Source organism: Arvicanthis niloticus, chromosome 2 (genome assembly GCF_011762505.2).
Source record: "Arvicanthis niloticus isolate mArvNil1 chromosome 2, mArvNil1.pat.X, whole genome shotgun sequence".
Taxonomy (NCBI): domain Eukaryota; kingdom Metazoa; phylum Chordata; class Mammalia; order Rodentia; family Muridae; genus Arvicanthis; species Arvicanthis niloticus.
Genome location: NC_047659.1, coordinates 62,395,014 through 62,404,866, shown reverse-complemented (window position 1 = coordinate 62,404,866; position 9,853 = coordinate 62,395,014). Strand labels below are relative to the sequence as shown.

At 35.5% G+C, this 9,853-nt stretch overlaps 1 protein-coding gene across 1 annotated transcript; it reads left to right on the top strand.

Moving 5' to 3' along the window:
- Positions 1-349: 349 nt before the first annotated feature.
- Positions 350-7,612, top strand: LOC117703175 (olfactory receptor 5D13-like). The gene is made up of 2 exons (XM_076928276.1): positions 350-502; positions 6,391-7,612. Exons 1-2 carry the CDS (start codon positions 474-476, stop codon positions 7,322-7,324), a joined length of 963 nt encoding a protein of 320 aa, XP_076784391.1. The 5' UTR covers positions 350-473; the 3' UTR covers positions 7,325-7,612.
- The last annotated feature ends 2,241 nt before the right edge of the window (positions 7,613-9,853 follow it).

Genomic DNA, 9,853 nt, shown 5'->3' with positions numbered 1-9,853 from the left:
TATATATATATATATATATATATATATACTCATATATGCATATATTATATATATATTCATGTATACATATTGCATATATAGTTTATTATTGTTCATTATGATTATAAAATATAGTTGATTGTTTAAATAAGTCAGGGCTTTAAATATGTAATACAAAATCTCATAGGACTGTGTTACTTCTAATTGTTCAAATTTTATTCTCCCAGGTAATTATACTGTGAACACCTCTAATCTCCTGGTTCCCAATGCCTTGAGGACATATATATGTGCCAAATTTAGAACCAGTGTTTAAATTTTAAATGTGAAATTCTCTCTGGTATTTTGTGTTTGTCTTAGAGGGTCACTAAAATTCATTTAAAACACCCACTAGATATAATGCATATGAACATTCTTCGTGGGCTATATTTATTGTTTAATTAGTAAGCAAAAAGATTTCGGTACCTCATTAATCGTAACAAAAAATTCTTGAGTAAATGCATCTTTCAGAACCTTCTGCATTTAGGTGAGTTGATTCAGTTCTGTTATTTCATTTGCATGAGAAAATGAGGCCACAGTGTTTACAATGGAAACTGATGTTTCCTGTGTATCTATCAAGGAAAGAAACATCTTGGAATAATATTAATATCTAAGGTATTATAACTCTGTGCAGGTAAGTGAGAACCACAGGGTTTTTTAATATAAAACTTGAATTTGAAGTAAAATATGATGTCAAAGACATATAATCTCAGCATTTGAAATATGAGACTAGAATATCAGGATTAAAAATTCATTCTTGATTGAGTTCTAAACTTGTGGCAAAGTGTGGCTACATAGTTATTTGAAGGCCAGTATGAGCTACATACAAACTGGTATCAGAAACCTAAAATAGCAAAAACAATGTGTTGTGGTAGTAGAGAAATGGCAAACATTTTGGTGGATTATGTATGGAGGAGACAAATAGACTGTATAATATCTATCACAGAGAATGATTCAATAATGCATAAGGATATTGAGAGACATGAGAAAAAATAATGCCTTTTCTTAAACTAAATATGTTAGTTATGACAGGGTGTCAAATATTCCAGGGTTTAAAAAGAATGCAGCAATTCTTTGAGATTTAATTCTTTGAGATTTAATATGTAGAGTCTGGTGGTTTCAAAAATCAGAACAATATAGACTTCATGTTTCCTTCCATAAGAAAAAAATGTAATTCTTCTTTTTCTTTTTTTCTTGGATATTTTATTTATTTAACTTTCAGAGGTTATCCACAATTCCCCATCCACACCCCATTCTTAAAGTCATGATTGGCAGGTTAGCATGTTTATGTACATTACCCTTAAAATATCACATGATTAAAATTGTTCTTTGACAATAGCATACATGTACAGTGCCTTTGTTTACTCTCTCCACCTATTCTTTCTGACCTCAATCTCATTTCTCTCACCTGTTAGACAAAATTATGTTTCCACATTCTAGAATGTTTACTCCTTTTATAATAATTTGTATATCCAGCTTTGGAACTATGTACTGGACACTGATGGACTACTTATTTTGTATCAAACTGAAGCAGGTGATTACCTGTAACCCAGAATACAACAATCATTCATAATTCTGCAAGAAGTTGAACTTTATGAACCTTTATCTGATCCATGAATACTGACAGTTTTGGTTTGTACAGAACCAGAACAACTTTAGCTATACTTGCCACATCAGTACTGTGCCCAGAAAATAGTATCTTCACCCTGACTTAAAGTGTTTCTTACAGTTTTTCTGTTCCTTCTTCCATAATGTTTCCTGATCCTCCAAGACATGCTATCTTGTTTAGGGATCAACAGCTATCAGTTCATTATTCTGAGTGTTTTGAGGAGCCCTGAGCTTCTTAATTCACTATTGTTCACTGCAATGAGGTCCATTCTTAAGGAGGAATGTAGAATTTGGTATAATATTTTAAGTAGTATGGATATGCTTGTGAAATGAGGCAAGACTGTATGGCTGGCATTGAGACCTGATGTCTGTTACAGTGGACTGTTCAAGAATTGTTGGGGTTTTATAATATTGTTTCTCTGGGTTTGAGGCTATTATGATTTGAGGCTATGAAAAAATAATGAAAATGTGTAGGAGAATCTAAAACATGATGCTATTCTTATTGAGTGTGTAGATAATATTCTGTGGCATCTACACTATAGTTCAGGAGAAATTTTTTTTCTATTGTCTTCCTAAGTCTGTATGTTTGTGTATAAATTTCTGTAGGCTTGACTAGCAGAGATGTTTACTAAAACTTTGCACCTCCTGTATATCATGCTCCAGTTTATACATTTAATTCAAACAAATTTACCTTATAATTATTACATTTTAAGGTTTTTTTATTTCATGAATATGCAAACTTATGTTTTCGTAAATGTATATCACATGTGTGAGGGTGATTATAGATAAAAGGTAACTGTATCCTCTTCACTGGAGCTAAAGTTAAAGCAAAATGTAAAATTGTCCATTTCATCCAGATTTTCCAAATTTTTTGAGTATAGGCCTTTGTAGTAGGATCTAATGATTTTTTTAATTTTCTCTGTTTCTGTTGTTATGTCTCCCTTTTCAGTTCTGATTTTATTAATTTGAATACTGCTCTTTGGTTAGTCTGGCTAAGGGTTCATCTATCTTGTTGATTTTCTCAAAGAACCAGCTCCTGGTTTTGTTGATATTTTGTATAGTTCTTTCTGTTTCTACTTGGTTGATTTCAGCCCTGAGTTTGATTATTTCCTGATGTGTACTTCTCTTGGGTAGAATAGCTTCTTTTTGTTCTAATGCTTTCAAGTGTGCTGTCAAGTTGTTATTGTATGCTCTTTCCATTTTCTTTTTGTAGGCACTCAGAGCTATGAGTTTTCCTCTTAGTACTGCTTTCATGGAGTCCCACAAGCTTTGGTAGGATGTGTTCCCATTTTCATTAAATTCTAAAAAGTCTTTAATTTCTTTCTTTACTTCTCCCTTGACCAAGTCATCATTGAGTAGATCATTGTTCAGTTTCCACATGTATGTGGGTTTTCCATTGTTTTTGTCATTATTAAAGACCAGCCTTTGTCCATGGTGGTTTGATAGGGTGCAAGGAATTATTTCAATCTTTTGTATCTGTTGAGGCCTGTTTAGTGACCAATTATATGGTCTATTTTGGAGAAGGTACCATGAGGTGCTGAGAAAAAAGGTATATTCTTTTGTTTTAGGGTGAAATGTTTTATAGATATCAGTTAAGTCCAATTGGTTCATAACTTCTGTTAGTTTCATTGTGTCTCTATTTAGTTTCTGTTTCCATGATCTGTCCATAGCTGAGAGTGGGGTGTTGAAATCTCCCACTATTATTGTGTGAAGTCCAATGTATGCTTCAAGCTTTAGTAAAGTTTCTTTTATGTATGTGGATGCTCTTGCATTTGGGGCATAGATGTTTAGAATTGAGAGTTCAACTTGGTACATTTTTCTTTTGATGAATATGAAGTGTCCTTCCTTGTCTTTTTTGATTACTTTTGGTTAAAAATCTATTTTATTTGATATTAGAATAGCTACTCCAGCTTTTTTCTTGGGACCATTTCCTTGGAAGATTGTTTTCCATCCTTTTATTCTGAAGTAGTGTCTGTCTTTTTCTCAGAGGTGCATTTCCTGTATGCAGCAAAATGCTGGGTCATGTTTATGTATCCAGTCTGATAGTCTATGTCTTTTTATTGGAGAGTTGAGTCCATTGATATTAAGAGATATTAAGGAAAAATGAATGTTGTTTCCTGTTATTTTTGTTATTGGAGGTGGAATTATGTTTGTGTAGTTATCTTCTTTTGGGGTTGTTGGAAGATTACTTTCTTGATTTTTCTAGGTTATAGTTTCCCTCCTTGTGTTGGAGTTTTTTGCCAATTATCCTTTGAAGTGCTGGATTAGTGGTAAGATATTGTGTAAATTTGGTTTTGTCGTGGAATATCTTGCTTTCTCCATCAATATTGATTGAGAGTTTTGCTGGGTATAGTAGTCTGGGCTGGCATTTATGTTCTCTTAGGGTCTGTATGATATTAGTCCAGGATCTTCTTGCTTTTATAGTCTCTGGTGAGAAGTCTGGTGTAATTCTTATAGGTCAAACCCAGATGTCTTTCAACAGAGGAATGGATAAAAAAAATGTGATACATTTACACAATGGAGTATTACTCAGGTATTAAAAATAATGAATTCGAGAAATTTTTAGGTAAATGGATGGAACTAGAAAATATCATCCTGAGTGAGGTAACCCAATCACAAAAGAACACACATGGTATTTACTCATTGATAAGTGGATGTTAGCCCAAAAGCTTGGAATGGCCAAGATTCAACACACAGACCACATGAAGCTCATGAAAAAGAAAGACCAAGTGTGGATGCCTCAGTCATACTTAGAAGGAGTAACAAAAATACTCAGGGAGCAAATATGAAAACAAAGTGTGGAACAGAAACTGAAGGAGGAGCCATTTGGAGACATTCCAACTGGGTCTCCATCCCAGGTACAGTCACCAAAAGTAGACACTGATGTGGATGGCAGGAAGTGCATGCAGACAAGAGCCTGATATAGCTGTCTCCTTTGAGGTCTGACAGTGGCTGACACAATCATAGGCTGATGCTCACAGCTAACCACTGATCTAATCAAGGATTTCCCAATGGAGAAGTTAGAGAGAAGACTGAATGTGCAGAAAGGGTTTGTGGTCCCATGAGGACAGCAACAATACCAACCAACCAGAGCTCTCAAAGGTCTAAACCACCAGCCTGGGAGCACATAGGGAGGGACCCATGACTCCATCTGTACATGACTGGGAAGATGGCCTTTCTGGCATAGGTGGGAGAGGAGATTCTTGGTCCTATGAAGGATGAACACCAAGTGGGGGGGTGGGATTGGAGAGTGGGGAGGTGGGAGTGGAGGTAGGTGGGGGCACATCCTCATTGAAGCATGAGGAGGGTGGATGGGATAGGAGGTTCTTGGGTGGTAAAGAGAATGGGGAGTTATGGGATAAAATCTAAAATGTAAATATAATATTTAATTTAAAAAAAGAAAAAAAAAACAGTTGCTTCCAGTCACCACCAGTATGTAGTTCAACTCTATATTTTGACAGATCCTATAGGTAAAATACATCCTCACATTCAACCACTCAACATAAATGACCAAGCCCTTAGAAATAAAATTTCAAAATATCACAGAAATGAATAAAGTCATGAGGGTATATTCTTCTTTATCCCTTACTATTAACCTCTAAATAATCCATTAATTGTGTTCTAAACAAAATTACTATCAAGCTTCATATCCTTACCCTTGATACCCTATTCCTTACATTCCTTCTATAATCTTTATGTCCATTATTCTGACAGTTATTTTTCATCTTTTAAAACTTGGTTTACCATGTAAAGGTTTGAATTCTTAATCTTGTTCTTCTTCTCCTTTATCTTTTTTTCTTCTTGTTTTTGCTGTTGTTGTTGTTGTGCTCCTCCTCCTTCTCCTTTTTCTCCTCTTTATCTTTCTCCTCTTCCTGTTCTTGTTCTTCTTTTTCTGCTTGTTCTTCTTGTTCTTCTTCTTGCTCTTTTTCATATTCTTTTTTCTGCTTGTTTCACTTCCTCTTCCTCTTTTTTTCTCCTTCTCCTTCCCCTTCCCCTTCCCCTTCCCCTTCCCCTTCCCCTTCCCCTTCCCCTTCCCCTTCCCCTTCCCCTTCCCCTTCCCCTTCCCCTTCCCCTTCCCCTTCCCCTTCCCCTTCCCCTTCCCCTTCCCCTTCCCCTTCCCCTTCCCCTTCCCCTTCCCCTTCCCCTTCCCCTTCCCCTTCCCCTTCCCCTTCCCCTTCCCCTTCCCCTTCCCCTTCCCCTTCCCCTTCCCCTTCCCCTTCCCCTTCTTCTTCTTCTTCTTCTTCTTCTTCTTCTTCTTCTTCTTCTTCTTCTTCTTCTTCTTCTTCTTCTTCTTCTTCTTCTTCTTTTTTCTTCTTCTTCTTGTATCATCCTGTAGTATACTCTGGATGCCTAATGGTGATGCTAATTCTAAAAAAAATTTAATATTTTTACTTTATGTGCTGATTAATAAAAATCACCAAAAGTAACTATGCCTATTTTCTTTCTTTCTATTTACTTTGAAATTCATGCAAGCTGATATAGGGATGATTTTCAGGAATTTAGTTCACAATGGTAGTAGATTCTTCTTTTATTTAGAACATGCCTTGGTAAATTTTGACTACTCTAATCCCGTTTTAATTACCTTATAGAATTTTAAGTGGAAAATGTTGTTTTCTATTTATATGTTATTAAATAAAATGTTGAGAATCGAATATGTTTTTTAAGTCATATTCAGTAGAACCCACCAGAATAAAAACTATTTCTTTATCTTCTCTACTATAGACATTAGTTCTGACTTTGGCAGATCACATGTTTTTTTCTCAACAGCATTCAAGAAAACCAGACATCTGGAGTGACCTTCATCCTTGTGGGCTTCTCAGAATATCCACAACTCCAGGTGCCCCTGTTCCTCCTGTTCCTAACCATATACACAGTCACTGTGCTGGGGAACCTGGGCATGATTGCCATCATCAGACTCAGCCCTAAGCTCCACACTCCCATGTACTTTTTCCTTAGTCATCTCTCCTTTGTGGATTTCTGTTACTCCACTATTGTCACACCAAAGCTCTTAGAAAACTTGATTGTGGAAGACAGAAGAATCTCCTTCACAGGCTGTATCATGCAATTCTTCTTTGCATGCATATTTGTGGTGACAGAAACCTTCATGTTGGCAGTGATGGCCTATGACAGGTTTGTGGCAGTATGTAACCCTCTGCTCTACACAGTAGCTATGTCTCAGAAGCTCTGCTGGTACCTGGTAGCTGCATCATATTCCTGGGGTATAATCTGTTCTTTTGTATTCATACATGTTGTGTTGACTTTGGTCTTTTGTGGGACCAAGTTCATAAACAACTTTGTGTGTGAGCATGACGCCATTGTGGCTGTATCCTGCTCTGACCCCTACATTAGTCAGAAGGTTATTTTCATCTTTGCTACCTTCAATGAGCTAATCAGTCTGATGATCATTCTCACCTCTTATGTTTTCATTGTCATCACTGTCATGAAAATGCCTACCACTGGAGGGTGTTACAAAATCTTCTCCACCTGTGCCTCCCATCTCACAACCATCACTATTTTCCATAGCATTATCATCTGTCTTTATGGTGTTCCCACCACCAAAAGTTCTTGGCTTCTGGTCAAGGTGGCTTCAGTCTTCTACACAGTCATCATTCCCATGCTGAACCCACTTATATACAGTCTCAGGAACAAGGATGTGAAGGATGCAATTAAGAAACTAATGTGCTCATCTTTGTCATCATAAAATGACCATCAGTTGGTCATTTATTTTAGCATACTGGCTTTCATTCTGAAAAGCAAACAGACCCATTTAATTTCTTTTTAGAAAATATTCTATTTTCTCATATTTAGTATCATGACTTGTAAATAATAAATAATTATATAGACTTATACCCATAGTATTTAAATTAAAATTTTATTTAATCATTTTTATAAAAATATTTCAGTGCTAGGGAAGATATTAGTATAATTTATACATCAAAATTTTAAATGTTTTGTATAACTTTGTAAGAAAAAGTTTTAAAGTTTGAGCTTGAACCAATTAATATGAATCTATGTCTATGGATGATTTTTTTACATTGAACTACATATGAACTATTTTTGCATTGGAAATTATTTATTTAAATAAATAAAAAATATAATTCTCCTCATTTTCTTTGATTTCCCATAGTGGGAATGTATCTCACTATAGTGAAATATTTACTCGATGCTGCCCCAGTGTCTAATTTTGTTTTGCAGCTACTGCGAATAAAAGTGTCTGTCACTATACCCAGATTTTTTTTCCTCTTATAGAGGTTAGAGGTGCACTGGTAACTTATATTTTATATTATAAATTCTATTTGTATATGTACTTGCAAACAAACCTTTACTCTAGTAAATATGAATTTATGAGTTCTGATTTTTTTCTTTTATTTTTTAACACTTTTTTCCTTTTTTATTTATTTTTTTTATTGGATATTTTATTTACATTTCAGATGCAATCACCTTTCCCCATTTTCCACACCAGGAAACTCCTATCTGATGCCCCTTTTTCTTTTTGCATTTATACACTTTTCAAAAATGTTAATCAAAGGCTTTATAAGTTTGGTAATACTCAATCAGAAGTGTAACCCAATAAACAACATAGATATATTAACTATCTTTGACTGGTGGAGACATGTGAACAACTGCCTCCATGTCCCCCCCTCTCTTTCTCTCTCTTGTCACCTAGCTTCTCCTTGCCTTCTTCTCCTCCTCTCCTTACTCCTTCTTTTCCTCTCAGTACCCCTTCCAAATTAGCTCCTCCTAAATATCACCCTTCCTGTTAAAATAAAATTTTTCTCTCAAAATACAATTAGAGCATAATTATGCCAATTTGTACCAGTGAGGTACAAGATAATCCTAATACAGAGTACATCATTTTGTTGACTAACCAGAACCTCTGTCATCACTCCTAACTAAAACACTTAGTTCTTAACATGTCTTTTTACTTGGCTTTAGAATGAATGTCAGCTGAAAACCATCCACTCAAATATTCTCTCTCAAAGTAAATAGTCAGGATTGACTATGAGACTATAAGTTTTCAACCCTGTCAGAAATCCATAATGACTGAGTTAACTAAAATTATGAGAAGCACAAAGCATAGCTTCTAAAACTTAGCCAATTTATAGAGACCACTGAACACCTGAACACTCCCTATACTACAAAACGTTGGAGCATCTGATCTTCAGCCTTCTGTCCCAGGATCATTTGAAAGACCTTAGTGCTGCAGAGTTATTAAGGGCTGATTAGTCTGTCTAGGCAGATATAATCAGTCGACTATTCTGCAAGTGTGTCCTTTTCTGGACAGTGATTTGTCTATAGATGGAAGTAGGCAATTCTTGCCTAGTGGCTGTCTCACCACAATTGGAATAACTCCAAAGATGTTCAATTTTTTTCTTAGAATCCAAGACAGAAAGCTGTCACGAGCAGACAGGTCTCTAATCAAAATGAACATTAATACAGAAATGTTTGTAACGTCAATTCTGTGGACTTCTGATGCTTTGAAAACCAACTATACATGTAAGGTAGTCTGGACTGTTGTCTGTTAACTCCTCTCAGCTATTTCTAAGTAAAATATGGAAAACACCCTAACAATAAACTCAAAGCCATGAATTTGCTATAGTCCCTTAACTCACAGGGACTTCATTGAAAAAGTTAAAGAAGGACTGGGTCTTGGCCTTGTATTCCTAAATGTGTTATACAGGCACAATGCCTATAAGAGTATCAATACTCATCTCACTTTTATGTCAATAAGAAGCTCGTACCAAAGAAAACCTTAAATTTGAAATCAAAGTACATTTTATATCATTTAAGAAATTATAACTTCATCTTGATAATAATTATACAGATTTCTACCAATAGGTTATGTCTATGCAATAAATCCTAGCTAATCTCTTCTATTCCCACAAAAGCCACTACTTTTCTCTAGAAAGACAGCCTGATAATAACCATCTTAGTCCCCTAGCCCAGGGAATAGGGGCACTGACTCTTCATTAACTTCTTCAAGCTGATTACAGGCATTGAGATATTAGAAGAGGGGTTGGGGGAAAAGTAAATTGATAAGCCTCTGATGCTTTGTCTTCACTGCATCCAGCTGGAATTCCAGGACCTCGGAGCTTTTAGCAGGTCTTCTCAGCTTGCTTGATGATTAGATACACCAAGGCTGTGTATTCTGCAATATACAATTCTCATAACAAATTTTAGTATCAAGATAATTTTTTAGAGGGCTGACATTTTATTGAAGATGTTAGTT

Bases quoted from the DNA above. Each gene is read 5' to 3' on its own strand.
- LOC117703175 (XM_076928276.1), top strand. From the start codon at position 474: ATGCATCTTTCAGAACCTTCTGCATTTAG. The intron at 503-6,390 runs GTGAGTTGATTC...TTTTCTCAACAG, and splicing joins TCAGAACCTTCTGCATTTAG to CATTCAAGAAAACCAGACAT.